Raw genomic sequence first — 18,383 nt, 5'->3', positions numbered from 1 at the left:
TCTAACCAGACTAGGTGTCTAACCAGACTAGGCCTCTCTCTGTGTGTTCGCTTCCATGAATCTCCTCTCTGCTTTGGGATTTCTCGGAAAGAGAATATGCTCACAAAGATTCTTGGACGGTCGAATTATTCTGTAAATTATAAGACTTCCACAGGGAAAGAACAACTGCAATCAAGGCGGGATGGGATTTCCTAGAAAAATACGATTGTATTTGTTTTGCTAACGCCACCAAAGTATTATCCATTGTTCCAAAAAGAGTATTATCCAGCTAATTAAATTTATGGTTATAGACAAATAAACATTATTATGTCGAATATTATATATATCTTTTTAAAAAAAATACTTGAACATGATTGAGCTTTGTATATCTATGCTTGAATTTTGTATATTTTTATGCATTTTATACGAAATCATTAAATGTTAAAATATTTTAATATGATATCTTTACATATTTCTCATCATATATCTTAAATTTTGGACAAAAACTATAAAACAAGTGGTGTAGGCTTCAACCAAGGCCAGCCTTTGTATAAGAGTAGTAGCATCTCTGCTAAGGTACTTTGGATCAATTGGCATCATCTTAATTTTTCGTTAAAAGAACTAAAAATCAAATCTCCCTCCCACATGTATCAAAAATAAAAAAGTAATAGCATTTTAATTCGTTTACAGTTTTGTTTTAAATGAGAGACAAATTTATAAAATAAAAAACCTTATACAACTCTTCTTTATATATATATATAAAGTTGTAAATATATTCTATTTGATATAGAGTTGTAAATTGGATCAAAGTGTTGCATATTTATCATTACTACGTGCAAAGTTATATACTATAAATTGCTAGGCATTATTGGAGAGACAGGATTGGGCAGTGTTGAAAACAAAATAACAGGTGGGCGCAATAAATAAGCTCGTATTGTTGGATTAAATTTAAAAATAAAAAATGGTTGAAGAATAAAATGAGCAAAAATAAATAAATAAATAAACAACCAATCAATTTGTTGTTTCTTTCCTTGTTAAAAAAAAAAAAAAAAAGGCAATCTAGTTGTAATTAAATCCTCATCACCAACCCCTGTGAATTGTTTTCATAAGCTATTGATGAAAGAAATTAAAAAACAAAAAAGCTACTATCATGAATCATCAAATGCTTTACTTTTGGAATATGCCCTTGTTTGAATTGCACTCCATCCATTTGATTTATTTTTCTCATTCGGGAGTTAATTTGATGTTCCTTGTTTTATAATTTCAATATGTTGATGTTTGTAAACTCAACTTTTTGTTATCATCGCTATCAATCTATAGAGTAATAATACATCTATAACTTATTTACAACTATTTTACAGCATGTTCTACCATCAATCAATGCAATCAATCGTGTTAATTATTTTCAATTTTATAAAACTACCTTTAATTTTATATAAAGTTATAAATAGTTTAGAATTACAAAAAAAAAAAAAAAAAAGTTCTAAATAGTTTGAGAGTAGTGTACATGTATATATTCCTAAATTACCACCATTTTATCAATTTATATATTGAATTGTCACTTTGAATAATTTGCATACTTGATCACAATTAATTTGCCTGCTAATATTCAGCTGATTGTTATATTTTCCATGGATCTTAATAATCATGTCTAAACTGTAAATCATAAAAATGATATTTCAGAATGTAAATTAAGGTAGGGCTATCATTATTTTTTTAAAAAAATTAAAAAAATAATAAAAGAGTGATAAGAATATTATTATTTATTTGATGCGAATCGAGTCGTCTGACTTATGGGCGCCCACATGCAGGGTCCATCCTGAAATATAAATAAATTATTATTATTATTATTAGGTTCTTTCTCCCGTACAAATAATTGTCCTTTCTCTGTCCCGACTCCCGACTATCAACTATACACCATCTTTCAAGTTCAAACTTTGGTTTGAAAAATAATTATGTGTGAAAAGTCGGTTTGTCGATACTCTCTCTCTCACTTTTAAGTACGAGTGGCTGCCCTTTTTTTTTTTTTGCCTAATGAAAAATTTGTTAATTAGAGTAACAATGAACGTATAATATTTTAAATAATTTTTTATATAATATATTTTAAAGTAAAAATATTTTTATAAATTATCAAATAACTTCTGGTTTAAAATAGAATTATTCTTTGTTATTGTTCTTTCTCCCTTGATGCTTAGAAATCATTTTACAGTCTTTTGTACATTTTTCTCGGTGGCAAAAAAAGTAAATAAATCCTTTTATCTCAAATATTCGGAATGTAATCATCCATGTATCTTTGTTGGTGGTATAGTTTCTGATGTAATCATCCATGTATTTTTTGGTCTTATTCAAAAAATCACATTATTATTATTTTTTAATATAGGGGAGGGGATTTAGAACTTGATTATCTCATTTGGAAACTAGACTTTATGTCAATACACACGTTATTCGTATTTATATAATTGTTGTTGACAAATATACAATCTACTATTCGAAGAGACAAAGTGAAAATCTGATTCATTAATTGTTGTTAGATTTGAATTAGAAGAACTTATGCAAGCTAATGATAAAATTAGCAATTTTGGTGCAAGTGAAGGTGCGATTAATAGAGCCAAATGGCAAAAACCTGTAAATAAAATTTATAAAGTTAATTGAGATGCTGCTATTCACGTGGAGAATATGAAAATGGGGGGTTGGAGTTGTAATAAGGGATAGTGATGGGGAATTAATTGCCTCGTTGTGTATGCCAAAATTTTTTGTCAAAAGTGCAATACTTGCTGAAGTTCATGCTTTATGGAGGTCTTTGGTTTTTTGTTCTGAGGTAGGGTTAGATGAGGTTAGGGTATACATCACTCCGAACCAAATCGCACCGGATCGATTTATATTTGAAGGTAATGCTTTGTGAGTCATCAAAGATGTTGAGAAGCATGAAGAGAATTGGGCATAGTATGACTAGACGATTGAAGACATTAAGCACATACTAAGTGGAAGACCAAGCTGGAGAATTCAGTATGTCCCAAGAGAAGGAAACATGGCAGCACACAGATTAGCTAGACATGCACTTAATTATGAAGAGGAGATCATGTGGCTTGAAGATGGTCCAGATTGGATTAAAAACTGTATTCATCTAGAAAAACCATGTATTGATTGATTATCTTTTATGAATGAAGTGAAGTTGATTTCAAAACAATAAAATAAAAAATAAAGTAGCCCCACTGATTTTACAATTTCACCTTCAAAGCAAGGCCACATGACGAGTTCTACTAGAGAAATGTGAAGGTTTCGCAGCATTAATGCATTGGACCCTGTGTCTTGATTCTTTAATTATCCCCAATCCCATAAGAGTTGTTTAACACATGATCTTCCCCTAAGGTTGTGGGATAAGAGACCTTCTTTGGTACGACATGATGTTCCCCCTAAAGTAGTTGGGACGACATGATTTCGTGGGCATCTTATACAACTAATTTGATCAATTAACCAACACCCGATAGAACTGAAATTTGGGTTTTAGTTCTTATTCAAGAGCAAGCATTAAATAATAGCCTATTATTTATGTGTTACGTAATCATACCTATGTGATTGAGAAAGTCAACACATGGTAGCACATGATTAATTAGATTAATTCCATGGGCGCGCATGAACGTAACCCACTCATGCCATGTGCATGATTTGAGGTACTGTCCATTTTAGACAATGACGTGTATATATATATATATATATATATATATATAATTTGGAATTCGGCCTTTTATATTGGGATACCATTAGCATGATTAATAACGATCATATATATATATTCAAAAAAAAAATAATGATCATATAGAAATAATTATTTTGCAATATTTAATAATTATTTATAAAATGAAAGACGGTAATTATCATGAAAAATTCAAAATTTCAGATCATATGAAAAACTCAAACATGTTAAAAAAAATGACTATTTTTTAATGAAATGGCATTGTCAGGCTGGCCGAATATTGTAAAATTAAAAAATAAAAGCTACGTAAAATAATTTAAAAAACGTGAATTATTCATGTGATGCATTGAACATTTTCTTATATTATTAATATTTATTATTTTCTTTACTGTCAGTCACAAAACCGACTCTTTTTTTTTTTTTTTTTCTTTTGGTAGAAAGCTCACATTACTATCTTCTTCTTCTTCTTCTTCTTCCTTTTTTTTTTTTTTTTTTCAGTCGGGGACATCACTGTCTTGATTAGATGGGCAATGCATGCGCAATAGCGCCTATGACATGATCTCCTCAATTTTAATATCAATAGTAGTAATTAGGATTCAACTATCCAACATTGTGATAGCGTTATAATTTTATCAACAATATTAAAATTCATTTCATTTAAATTTTGAGAAATTTAACTGGTTCTAAAAGAATAATATTAGGGACAAATCTCAAATGCATAAATCTTGCACAGCAGTACAAGCGTTTTTTTCAAAAAAAAATAGATCCCACAAAAAATAAATTTTTGCACTTTTTTGCATATACTTTTTTATAGGAAACACTCTAATCACAAATAAATTATACAAAATTAATCCGATAAATTGATATGTCATGATGTGGTTCATCAGATTATAAAATTACTTTAATTATAATGTAGATCTAATAGATTACTATATGAAATCACGTCAATTTTTAAATTTATTTCTATGTAATTTTTTTGTGATTATAATAATACTCTTATTATATATCATTAAAACCTTTATGAGTTGCAACTTGCATGCTATTGGATCCGACACTTTATATATTAATTAGGGGTGCTATCCCACCATACGGTGTGGGTAGCCCCATCCCTACCTCCCGCTCCGCATGGGCTGGGGTGGGGTTGCCCCTGCCCATTTTAATAATAAATTACAGTCTATTAGGTCTAAAAATTATTTATGAGTTCAAAAGTAATCAAACACATTTTTTGACTTAAATTGTAAATATCATTATAGTTTAAAAACTATGTACTTTTTTAATTTGTTATTATATATTTTGTGTAAATTATACTATAATACAAGAGTCTCACATTACTTAGGTGTGAAGCTCGTATTGTCAACGCAATTTATAAAGAGTGTTGACCGTTAGGCGTACCGCCCAGTGTAAAATTTTTTTTTTCCTTTTTCCTTTTCATATTTTTTAATACATTTAAATATTTTTTTTAAAAAAATATATCAATACACTTAAAATCATTTCCTTAATCACTTAGTAAAAAATAAATAAAAATTTACCAAGCAGTCAAAAGGAACGATACAAATGAGAGGGCAAAATAGTATTTCTTATTTATAAAAGGGTCACCTTACTGCACTACAACTTACATAAAATATTAAATAAAAATTTTACTTAATATATATTAATATATTAATATATAATAAAAATTAGATGCAGGACGTGGCGGGATCCGGCTGGGGCCATAACACCCCCACCCCCGAAGTGTCTTGCTCTGCGGGGCGGGGCGAACGGGGCCCCGCTGCCACCCCTCCCCCCAAATATTAATGTAGTTATTATGACGTATAAATTGATAAGGAAAGTGATAAGCTATATAATTCGAGGTAGGTGCTGCGCATAAGTACTCATCTTAAATGACTTATCAGCTGGAGTTAGTTCGGCATGAAACTTTGGAGATATTAGAAATTCAGTCCTTATCTGCAAAAATTAAATATTAAGGACTGTTTTGACACACACAATGACGCAAATTGCCATGCATCTGAGCTGGAGCCTCCATCGACATCATGAAGTCTTTTTCTCTTTGTTTTTTTCAAACTTTGAGCCAAAGTTAGGCCAATGCGATGATCAAGCTTCTGAGCGCCTTTTTTTTTTTTTTTTTTTTTTCACTGCATCACAAAAGAGCGTTGGGAAGAGGGAGGATATTAAGGCCTCGTTTATCTTTAAAATTATCTTAACTTATCTTATATTATTATTATAATTTTTTTAAATTTGTATATAAAATATAATAAATAATTCAATTTTTTTAAATCTCAAAACAATTTTTTTAAATTTTCACAAAAAGTATAATAAATAATTCAACTTTTATTCTACTATTCACAAAACATCTCAACTTATTTCAACTCATATCTGAATCCAAACCACTCCTGAGTTATATGGGATGATGGTGACCTTTTTATAGATTGATAAGGTAATACAAGAGCCTCGTACTTATTTAAGTGTGAGATTTGTATTGTGAAGATAATCTATAAAAAATATATCCTATTATACGATAACTTACACAAAATATACATTAGTAAATTTTAAAATTACATAATTTTAAAATTATAATCATTTTTATAAATCAAAATTTATAATTTAGGTCTAAAAATATATTTTTGATCACTTTAAACCTAAGAATAATTTTTTAGATCTAGTAGATTGTTATCTATTATTGAAATAAGCAGAGTGAATGGATTGGGAGTCTGCCCCCGCTCTCGAGACATAGATTGGGAGTGAAAACCCCACACCGGCCCATGCGGGACGGGAGGAGGGCTACCCCGTACCATGGTGCGGGTAGCATCCCTATCGATGGATGATATATTTACAATTTTTTACAATTTATTTTTTAATTAATTAATCTAATCATGCATTCAACTTTATTAAAATTAACTTTAATTTCAATATAATAGTACCCTCTATTACAAATAGAGTAGTTAAAAAACCGTATCTTTACCAGATTTTGTTAACTGCTAAAACCCTTGTAATTGGTATAGATTGAGTTTTGAAAGAGACATATATTATATATAGAGAGAGAGAGGGAGAAAGTCTGATCGCTTGGGGGCAAGATTTATGCCGCTAAGCTAGCTAGTAGCTAGCTAGCTTACAGGTTTTCAAAAGCCATGAATCTTGCAGGCTTCCATTTTTTTCACGGCAGGCTTCCATGCTGGATATATACAAGAGAAAGGAACCTTTGCATAGGAATATTAATTAAGACGCCCATGTGGTTGGATCACGGACGTCATAATATTTGACTTAATTTCAATTATATATATATATATATATAGTACTGATATTCCAAGTGTGACTTTGTTTTTTGTTCGGTTTTCCTCTTTGCGTGCATGTGAATTAGTTTGCAGTGTGCATGATCGCAGCCTATAGAGGCACGAACATGCACACAGCCGCGTGACGCACGGCATTTAATTTAAGTGAAGAAAAAACGGATATATAGATATATGCACATCATGATGAGATCAATGGGAAGTCTATTCTTGTTGTTAGTTGGAAAATGCTATATATTAATCATCTTTTAAGCATCATATTTTAATGTGGTATAAAATGGTTGACATATTTTAAAAAATTAATAAATAATTTTCTGATAGGTATCGGTATATATCATAAGATCATGATGAAAAGGTGATGTATGAAATAATAATGAATAATATTACTTAATCTTTATTTCGCACTGTGGTCTTTGACTTGAGAGTAAAAATGACCACAATGAATTAATTATTAGGACGTTATTGTATTCAAAACTGAAAAAAAACAAATAAAAAGAAATAAAACACAAGTCAATGTGCATGGTATTAGCATCTAGTTAAACACAGGTTTCTCAGAACAAATGAAATTCAATATGTATATATACATATAGTTTATCCAGATATTTGAATTATAGAGAGTACAGTACATATGTTGGTAGTAGGGGCAAAATAATGTTTGTTTTTTGGGATTTGGTCATGGGAGGCGTGGTTGCAGATCCACTATGCGCTAAAGATGACCGTCTAAACTGAAAATAGACAACTTCCTTAGCAAATGCTAAAGGAGACTCTTTAAAGGTATTTATTTATGCTATTGCTGACATGTGGATAAAGTCTATTATATCAGTTACCAGGTGTACGTAGGTTGTCGCTTGTCCGCATCATTTCTTTTGGGCCATTACCGGCAAAAATGTTACACATAACCGGGCCCACAGTCCAACCCAGAGCAGGAGGCTGTCTCCAAAGACTTCTTCAAAAGTACTTCGAGGGCTTTTTTATAAGAGAAATAATATTGGCGAACTCTATTATGCCGCCAAACCATATCACTCGGTTTGATTACTCGGATTTTTTTTTTATTTTATAAGAAAGTAATTTTAAATATATTGATATATTTTTTTATTTTTTAAAAATATTTAAATACATTAAAAAAATGTGAATAAAAAATGAGAAAAAAAACTAGTTTTACAACTAACCGTAACACCGAACGGTGCTACTTGGGCATCAGAGTAGCACCGCTCAATAATATTTAAAATATTAGATTCTATAACTTTCGCGCACTCATTTAAAAAAAATAGTTAAATATAAGATCCACATAAAAAATATTTTTTTAATAAAAAATCTAACTATTTTTTAAAAGGAGTACACGATGCTTGCACACTATAAAAATTCCATAATTGTTCCATGGCTGCTAATTCGGGCCAAAGGCCCGGGTCCATACATCTTCATTTACATCAAGGGAAATATACCTTTCAATCATATGATACCATTTCAAAATTTACAATTCCTTGAAAAGAAGAGATATTTATAGGTTGCATTCAATGGTGTTTGGAAATCTCATAGGCCAATGTTCTCTCCCTTGTCTTTCTTTTGGTAAATTCTTTTTTTTTTTTTTCCCCTTTTTATTTCGTACACCAATGGTCTGATACAAACGGGGAAAAGAAGAGATAAATACAACCCGACTTTCACCATGCTCGGCTGCTCGCTTTCCTTGAACAAATGAACAAACTAGAAATCCAAGCAATGAGGCCCAAAAATTAATTAGCTATCATTTTGTTAGCCCAATGCTATGAGTTTGCACTTTTACCCATTATTTTGATGGCGAAGTAAAGCCATCCATTATTTTGATGAGTTAAAATTATGATTAATTATTAAATAATATAATTTGTATAAAACTCTACTCGACTCAAATAAATTCATTGTTATTGTTTTTAATGATAGTGTTATCTACATAGATATAATGACAATATTTATAATATTAAGAGAGATTAGAACAAATTATGTTTTTAGTATTAAACATGTTACTTGAGTTCTTATAAATCTAATTGTTGATATATGTATATATAAATTTCATAAAGATATTAGCAAAAAACCAAAGTCTGTTTATCAAAAGTTTTAGATAAAATTATAAAATACAATATAAATAATCTAATACATCTAAATGAAACAGCTAATGAACAAGTTCGAATATTAAATCCAACTCGAACTATTTGTGAATATTAATCGAGCTATTTGTGAATATAAAATCCAACTCGATGAAAAGTTCGAACTCAACTCGAGTTTTAATAAAAAAAAAAGTTAAACAAACAAGGCTTAAATATCAGTTATAGTTCAAACTCGACTTGTTTGCACCCATAGGATAAATATTGCCAATTGCCGATTCAAAATATTTTAGTCATGTTTTTATTGATAATATAAAACTTACCATCGAGAAATAGATGCATAATGTAGATCTTATAACACTTATAAATATTTTCCGAGTGAATATTTCATATTCAATAAATATTATATAACCCACTTTATATACTTGTTTATCTTCCCTAGTGGTGTACTTGCTGGTACTGATCATGTAACATCGACGCTCGCTTTCCATAATGGCAGTGGAAATAATTCAGCCCACTATTGTCGCACCATATTGGGGAGGGGGGGACTGGATCGCTGGCATCCTTCCTGGTGCACAGCACGAGGTCGCCAAAAGCTGCTATTTATAACTTTGTAATGGAAAATCATAGATGGATGGATAAAAGTTGACCGAAAAAATCAATAAAAGTGATAATTCTTTATTTAGTTTTATTTAATAGTTAAAAAATTAACTAATAATGAATTGATATTTTTTTTTTATTTTTTAAAAATATTTAAAGACGTATAAAAATAATTAAATAAATGCATTTGCACTTGTACATGACTTCCTCCATAAAATCCTCGGTTCGAGTAACCTGGTCCCTTAATTATAATATCTTACGTATTTCACCAGTTATAAATACAGCTTTTTCATGATTCATTTATAAAAAGGTGGAACAATATGATTAGAAAAATATTCCTTTTCATTTCCTTTTATTATATTAGAAAACAAATTATTTTTTCTTCTTTCAATTCATTTATTTTAAAACATCTAAATATAATAGTCTCTCCGTTTCATTTCATTACACTTTATGCACAATACTCCCAAATGAAGTCTGAATTGACAATCTTTTTCGATTATATATTATGTATCTGACCATTAGCCATTTGAAAGTAGAGCGGGCCTGCTCGTTTATACTGTTAGTTGTTTTTGTAATTTTTTTATTTATATTTTTTTAATACATTTAAATATTTTTAAAATATTAAAAAATATATCAATATATTTAAAATAAATTGAGCGGTAAGTATTGGGCCGCATATTATTGTTTTTCTTGAAAGTATTTGAGCCGCAGAAGAGATAATTAGAATTCCAGACTGGGAAAAGTTAGAATCCCAACGTTTGTTTGTTTGTCTAAAGAGGTTTTTTTCTTTTTCTTTTTTTAATTTGTAAGAAATCACATGAATAAGCTGTTAATTAATGACCTTTTTCGGAGTTAAAATATCAGAGTCACGTGGGAACAGTTATAAATCCTATATTTTTTAAAAAAATAGACTGACTTGTAGAGCCCACTGACTTTTGAGGCAACTCGATCAAACATATCCATTCACAATGCTATTTTAAAACTTTTCGCATGACATGTACATAATTTAAATATTAAATCACGTATATAGATTTGATTTATAAGATTTAAATTTATTTTTTTAAAATTAAATTATATGTGAATAATGTATAATGCAGAGGTCCTAAAATAACATTTTTTTATATCGATAACGTATCATTTGTTTAAGAACTGTTATTCCTCTCTGCAATCAGTTCACTATTTAAGACACCACTATAATTTGGAAGTCTGTCGGTGATCTCAATTCATTTGAATTAAGATGATAATAATAATAAACAAACCATATTAATTAACAAGCCTCATTTTTTCATCGATGGAGAACTGCAACATACAACTTTCTTAATGCCGATCTTGAATGTGCCTCATGAAAGGGAAACAAGATCAGCTTCGAACAATGGAGATGAAACGAAGTGCAAAAAACATGATGATCTTTCCCAACTCTTCCCTTTATTCTTTGCAATAACACAGAAACTTTTAACGAATCTTCTTCCTGGGTTCTAGCTTCTTAGTGATTCGGTACCTTGATATAACCTACATGTGTAGAATTCGCGACTTTCGTTAGGGTATTCAGATCATAAGCAATCCAACATTTGGAATCCTTATTGTGGTAAAAATAGCCCAAGCATTTGCAGTCCATCGAACATTTCTTGCCGCAATCCTTTTCACTCACGCTTTCTCCGGTGGTGAATTTGCTCATGAAATGATCCACGCCTCCAACCTTGTAATAGTGAAAGTCATTCACCCGACAAGATGTCAGCTTCTCAGGCTTGCAATCCTTACTCCAACCCAGCAACCCATTCGACAATGGGCAGGCAACACATTGGTTGTCCTCGCAAAGACCAAACTTCCCACAACGCTCCGGCAATTGGCATTCACTCTCGGTCGAGTCTCTATCAAACAGAGTGTATGTCACTTCCCAAGCACGATAATCCACCTTGTCATAGTAGGTATAGAACCTAAGATTGCCATCAATTCCGAGACGGATGAAAGACAGAGTGCCGTTGTATTTAGTCCTACCCAATATTCTATTCCCACTGGTTGTGGAGTTGGCTACTTCGTACTTTAAGCCTAGCTCGTAAGCATAACCCTCATCTGTTTCGGGGGAAGAATATACTGTCACATTTTGCAGGTAACCCTCCTGAACAAAAAACCAGTCGGAAGATGAGAAGTAGAGAATTGGCCTCGGAGAGTTCTTGCTCTTATAGTATAATGACAGTCCTTTAGTCTCCATCACCAAGCTATAACGTCCGTCTTTGTTGTCCCTTTCAGAAGCCCGGCTCACGAGTTTGGTTGGACCCCCGACCCTGAGAGTTTGACCCACCAAGAGAGTGTCCGTTGGGTGGTCAAAACTCTGCCAAACAAAGTTGCCCTTGGCGTTGTGGAGGACCATGTTTCCATTTGGCAAAAGCTTGAAGCCAACCACGCCTTTGTTGGCCGTGTTGGTCTGCCAAGCGACACGGCCATTGGCATCGGCCAAGACGAGGTTGCCGTTGGTGCCGAAAGTCAGGGTGGCGTTTTCGCCAACTGGGTTGCCTCTGTTGGCTTCCCAAACCCAACGGAAGAGCGACTCCGACCGAGTGGTGGCCATTCGTAATGCGAGCGTGAAGGCATTTGGGGTGGTGTTGTAGAAGGCGAGTTGGAAGGGGGAATTGAAAACGGGGAGAACACGGTAGTTTCCATCATACTCGACAATGTACGGCCCAAGTTCTCCTTCGTTAACATACTTGAAAGTTGCATTTGAAGGAACGGAAGCCTGGGCAATGAAGGAAAGGAGGGAGAAGAGAATGAGGGAAAGCAGAGGCATTTTGGTCATTGTCATTCTGCAGGTAAGGTGGCTTTTTATGTTTTCGAAGAGAGGCACGACTCTATTTATAGTAAGAGGCGGGGTGATATGGTCATTAAACTCTATATATATTTTATACAAATAAAACTTTTGAATTCAAAATTTTAAAACCTTTATACTAAAATTTTAGTACAGTTATTTTTACGTAATTTTTATATGATTTGATTTGGTGTATATTTTTTTTAATATAAAATAAATATTAAGTTCCGCTATATCAATAAAGTGTATAAAAAATATATAAAAAGTAATTGTATATAATAAAATTATTGTACATATTATTATCATTCTCTCATAATAATCTATTTGCATGTCACAATAAATATAAAAAAATGATATAGTGTATGTAAATATTGCATATTCTTTATAAGAAAAAATGAGTAAATATATATTTTTTATAATTCTCATCTCTATGAAATGTTTTTTCTTTCTTCTCTAATACATTATTTCTTTTTAATGGACGTGTATATCATCTATAATGATTAATTTCACGAACTATTCATCTCTTTCAATATTATAAATTAAATTACGACACATTTATAAGGATTAGAATTCACAGTTTCATTCCCTTCATTGTTACCAGAGAACATACTAGTCGAGCTATATATATTTTGTGCTCAATCTTTTATATTCATTTGTAACATATTTTAAATGAAAATACTAATAACTAATAATATGGAATAAATGTTAATAAGTTATTTATCTAATGCTCAGTTATATATGTTTGTTAAGTGTTCCCAAGAACGTTCTTGTTTTTCAAAACACTTCCTAAATTTCGAAAATTGTTTCTGAAAAACCAAATTATATTTTTGAAAAAAAATCAAAAATCGAAAACCCAAAAAAAAATAATGTCGAATTGCTGACACTTGCTTGCACGGTGGGTGAAACCCTCTCACTTATATTTCTTTTATTATTATTATTATTATAAAAATTAAGAAAATTCTATACATGATGCACCTCAGTACAAATATATATATTTTTATTTAATTACGTAATATGTGATATATTTATTATCATTAAATAATTTTTTATAATTTAATAATAATAAATATGTCGTAATAATATAAAAATAAAATAAGAAGACGGTGTATAATATTATTGTTGAATGTCCATTGAATACGAATCACGATAAGTACGACTAGGCTTTTCTAACATTCCACATCGTTTAATTCAGCCCACCGACTTGAGATGCCAACTGGGATCAACGCCGTGCACTCTTGATGTAAATGATATTTAAATCTTATTTTATGGCGATATGTTTCTATTAAAAAATAATATTTTTCTCAATTAATATAAACGTGTCAAATTTGTCCAGAATGTTTGACTAGATCCAGATCAGGATTTGGGTCTCGAGTAATTAATAGCGTGGTGCATTTCTTTAAAAAAAAAAATTATAATTAAAAAATTATTATTTTTATGTAAATTTCATATTTATTAATTTTTTTTAAAAAAAATGTGATACTTGTACGCTTTATGACAATAAATATCATTTTTCTTCCAAATACATCAAAACCCGGACAACACTTTTGTGCATGACACTAATTAAGATCAAAAAATAATTGTCTAAAATATAGGTGGTGTTTGATTGTTGAACCAAACTCAACTCATCTCAAATCAATTATTGATAAGAGTCAAAACTTTTTCAACTTTCAATAAAAATTAAAAATTAAAAAAAAAAATCATTTCAACCTATTTTATATATTTAAATCTAAAAAGTTAAATTCATCTCAGCCTAAAAAGTTAAGAAAATGTTAGTTTGCCCTCTCACTTTGACTGCTTGTGTATTTAATTTTTTTGTTACTTAATAATTAAGAAAATGATTTTTAGTGTATTGATTTTTTTTTTCAAAATTATTTAAATATGTTAAAAAAATATGAAAAAAATAAAATAAAAACACACATTTGGCCTAGAGGTCAAATTGAGCAGCTACTCTCAGTAGCCCGACTCAAAAGTTAAACTCATTTAAATATAAAAAGTTAAACTCATCTCAATGGAATTTACAAAATATTACTATTCACAATTCAATTCAACTCATCTCAACATCCAAACATATATTGGTGTGTTTTTTATTTTTTAAATCACTAATACAACCAAAAAAGTGTTGGACCCATTTTCCCTAAATTAAGAAGAGATTAAGATACGATTTCTTAAAAAGCCAATTAATTAATCAGAATCTAGGAATTAATTGTAGCACTCAACCTCTAAACTGAGTTAAAGGATGAGTTAAGTACATGATATTGTTCTAAAACAAATCATTGGGTTATAAAATCATGACTTTCTTATAAGCTTGGCCATTTGTAGCCAGCCATCGTAAAACATGAGTACGAGCTTGATTCTATCTTGAACCCACAGCTTTGTGGAATAAATTGTTTTCAATGGATATTTTCTTGTGACTTTATTGTCAAAAAAAAAAAAAAAACACAACAAAACAAGTTTGTAAACATTGGAGATGTGTTGTTGCTAACAAATTCTTACAAGTTATTAAAGTAATAAAGGAAAAATGTTTTTAACCTCACAATTATATATGCAAACTTACAAATCATCTGTATATATTAATAGGAAATAAATTGTAGTCTTCAAATATGTAAATAGCACTCATTTAAAAAAAAATTAAATAAATCTATAATTCATTTGAAATAGATATAATTTTTATAGTGAATTCTACTATTTTTTTTTAAATAAAGAGTGCAAAATTTGCATACTTTAACATTAATCTATATTAATATTGCTAGCCGATCACAATCAAACAACAAAAGGCTAAAAAAATGTTTTTAGTAACGTGCATGAGTTCAAGATAAAAAAGATTATAATTAAAGAGAGATTATTTAGAAGAGGTTTGGTTACTCATTCTCTAACACACTATACATTATATATATATTTTTATTTTATTTTATTTTATTCCTCTTAAATTAATTGAGTTATTCCATTCATCATTCGCATACTATAATTTGGTAAGAAAAAAAAAATTAGAAAAATCATGTATAATGTATAACATGAAGATAATGAATATAAATTTTCTATTTATAAAAAATAAGAAAAATGTTGGTATGCTCTGTGAGTTTGTCCCTTATTTTAACTGTTTATGTATTTAATTTTTCTTTTAAAAAAATTTATTTAATGATTAAGAAAGTTATTATTGATATATTTTTTTTATTTTTTAAAACTATTTAAGAAATATGAAAAAGAAGAATAAAAAAATATAAAATTTGTACCGGAGGTCACCACACTAAATAAATGATCGAATTTTTTTTTTTGTCAAGCAACTCTCCGCTACATCAATACTTTTATTTCAAAAAAAAAAAAAACACTCTTAGTTGGTTTCGGATCTCTTCTTAACTCATTCCATCTTATATTTATAATTTTTTTAAATTTTTATATAAAATATAATAAAAAATTTAATTTTTTTAAATTTTAAAATAATAATAATATTAAAAATAATATTTTATTTAAATCAACACAACCCATTTCTAATACAAACTGGACTGAGCAAAAGCAGCCGACGCAGTCACTTTCGACATTCAATAATCAAAACAGTTTATTAAAATAAAAAGTTTTTAGTTTACAGCTTTTGACGTAAAAAGAGCGCCCGCATTAATTAGCCTTGTCAGGGCACTAATATTGTATATCCGTATACTTATTTGTATTAATTATGCATATCTAATTTAAATAGTTATGAATGCTTTTTATAAAGATGCATTGTTAACTTTTTTAAATCTTATTTTATTATATTTTTTCTCTTTCTTCCCTTTCTCTCCACCAACTAATAGAATTTAAAAAAAAAAATTCTAAATACTAAATGATAGAATTTATAATGATGCTAATTATAAAATATATAAAAAAATAATTTAGAAAAAAATATTTTATTATTATTTAACTCAGATATACATAATCAAATGTGTGAATTTTTTTTATTATGTAAAATCGGTCTCTACAAAATGTGATTTTACCTATGTATTTAAAAAAACTAATGCTGGTACACTCGTAAACAAAATTTACCAATAGTGGATATATACATGATAATGCTAGTTGAGTCTTTTAAATTTATTTTTTAATTATTTTATTTAATAATAAGTGGTGATGATTATTAGTAAAATTATATATATATATTTTTTTAATGACTAAAGATGTTAAAAAGAAAATGGAAGAAAATAAACTTAAATAAACTAGTGGAGCCGCTAGCAGTATCCACACACATATATATATTATTTAATAATTAGAAAGTATTTTTAAATGATAATATAACATTAAATGATTAAAAATTATTTATTATATTTTACTTGTAAATCTATCATCTAATGACACATTATAAAATAATAATAAAAAATAATGGATATATTTTTTTTGGACAATGCTTATCCTAAAGTCACCGATGGTGTGCCTTTTTTTTATTTACTTAATGTTTAAGAAAATATTTTTAAATAATGTTTGAGTTTAAAAAAATATATTTAAAAAAATAATTATGAAAAAAATAATTATAATAGCATGTTCGGTGACGATCGGTGGCTTTTGTCTTGGCTGTAGCAGGACAGTTATGTTTTAGGCTCCGTTTGAGAAATCATTTAACTCATGTAATTTAATTATTATAATTTTTTTAAATTTTTATATAAAATATAATAAATAATTTAATTTTTTAAAATCTTAATTTAATTTTTTAAAATTTTAAAATAATAATAATATTAAAAATTAATATCCTAACAATATTTTATTTAATTTTTTTAAAAATATCTAACTCATCAATAATTCAAACGGACCTTAATCTCGTAGAAAACTCATGGACATAGAAAATACTGTTTCTCTCAAGCTTTTACATCGGGGAATTAAGATTGTACAGAAAATTGAGAATTACGAACGTCCATCGTGGTACTTTCGTACAGGATCGCTTCTTTTATTAATGAACTTCGATGCCATAATCTTCTTTTTTGAAAACGGTGCCATAATCTTTAATTGAAGATGATTTTAGTGAGATCGACGGGTTTACTGATAAATTTTTTATTTTTTTAAAATTAAAAAAAAAAATTAATATTGAAGAAAAGAGTAATGCTACTCATCATCTATTTTCTCATTATTCTCTCATCATTTCATAATATGATAATAGATGATTGAAGATTATTTATTATATTTTACTTGTAAACTTATCATTTAATGTCAAATTATGAAATGATAAAAAAATAGATGATTTAATATATTTTTTCTTAAAATAAAATCAATTCTATGTATTTTTTAATATTTTTAAAAAATATAAATTATGTACCAATTGGTACATTCTATTGGTAGAACTATCAGTCTACCTAACTTTTTCCATTGCTTAAAGATGGATAAATATCATTTAAGTAGATGTAGAATATCATTTTATTGTAAAAAAAAAAAAAAAAAAAAAAACACAACAAAAGAAGTTTGTGAAACGGTGGAATGTGTTGTTGCTAACAAATTATTAAAGTAATAAAGGAAAGATGTTTTAACCTCTCGATTATATATGCAAACTTATTGATCATCTGCATATATTAGTAGGAAATCGAAATCATTACTTATATTTTATACAAGTACAACTTTTGATATCGAAATCATTATTTATATTATTAACAGTAAAGAAATTCTATAAAATAAATATATAAATTGACATGATTTAATATGATATATTAGGATGTAAAATTTTTTTAGTAAAACAAATTCCATTAATTCATAACAAGATATTACAACTTTGACTTGAGACATACAAAATACTGTTTTTAAGGCTCCCTAATACACAAATTTCTTTGTGACTGACATGGTCTAGTCTATTGTTGTAACTCTTTACAGACAAACTGTCTAAGAGACGACACTCTGTCCTAAGACAGATTTAATAAATCCCACATTTTGTCCTAAGACATAATTAAACAACCCTACACTCTGTTTAAAACGGAGTAGATGATACACTCTATGGACAAAAATTCAAG

At 28.9% G+C, this 18,383-nt stretch overlaps 1 protein-coding gene across 1 annotated transcript; it reads right to left on the bottom strand.

The window, feature by feature from the left end:
* Positions 1–10,895: 10,895 nt before the first annotated feature.
* Positions 10,896–12,450, bottom strand: LOC121236780 (epidermis-specific secreted glycoprotein EP1-like). The gene has a single exon (XM_041133228.1). The coding sequence runs from the start codon at positions 12,427–12,429 to the stop codon at positions 11,116–11,118; it is 1,314 nt and encodes a 437-aa protein (XP_040989162.1). The 5' UTR covers positions 12,430–12,450; the 3' UTR covers positions 10,896–11,115.
* Between the last annotated feature and the right edge of the window lie 5,933 nt (positions 12,451–18,383).

The sequence above is a fragment of the Juglans microcarpa x Juglans regia genome, chromosome 6S, assembly GCF_004785595.1.
Source record: "Juglans microcarpa x Juglans regia isolate MS1-56 chromosome 6S, Jm3101_v1.0, whole genome shotgun sequence".
Classification (NCBI taxonomy): Eukaryota; Viridiplantae; Streptophyta; class Magnoliopsida; order Fagales; family Juglandaceae; genus Juglans; species Juglans microcarpa x Juglans regia.
This window is presented reverse-complemented; position numbering and strand designations above follow the sequence as displayed.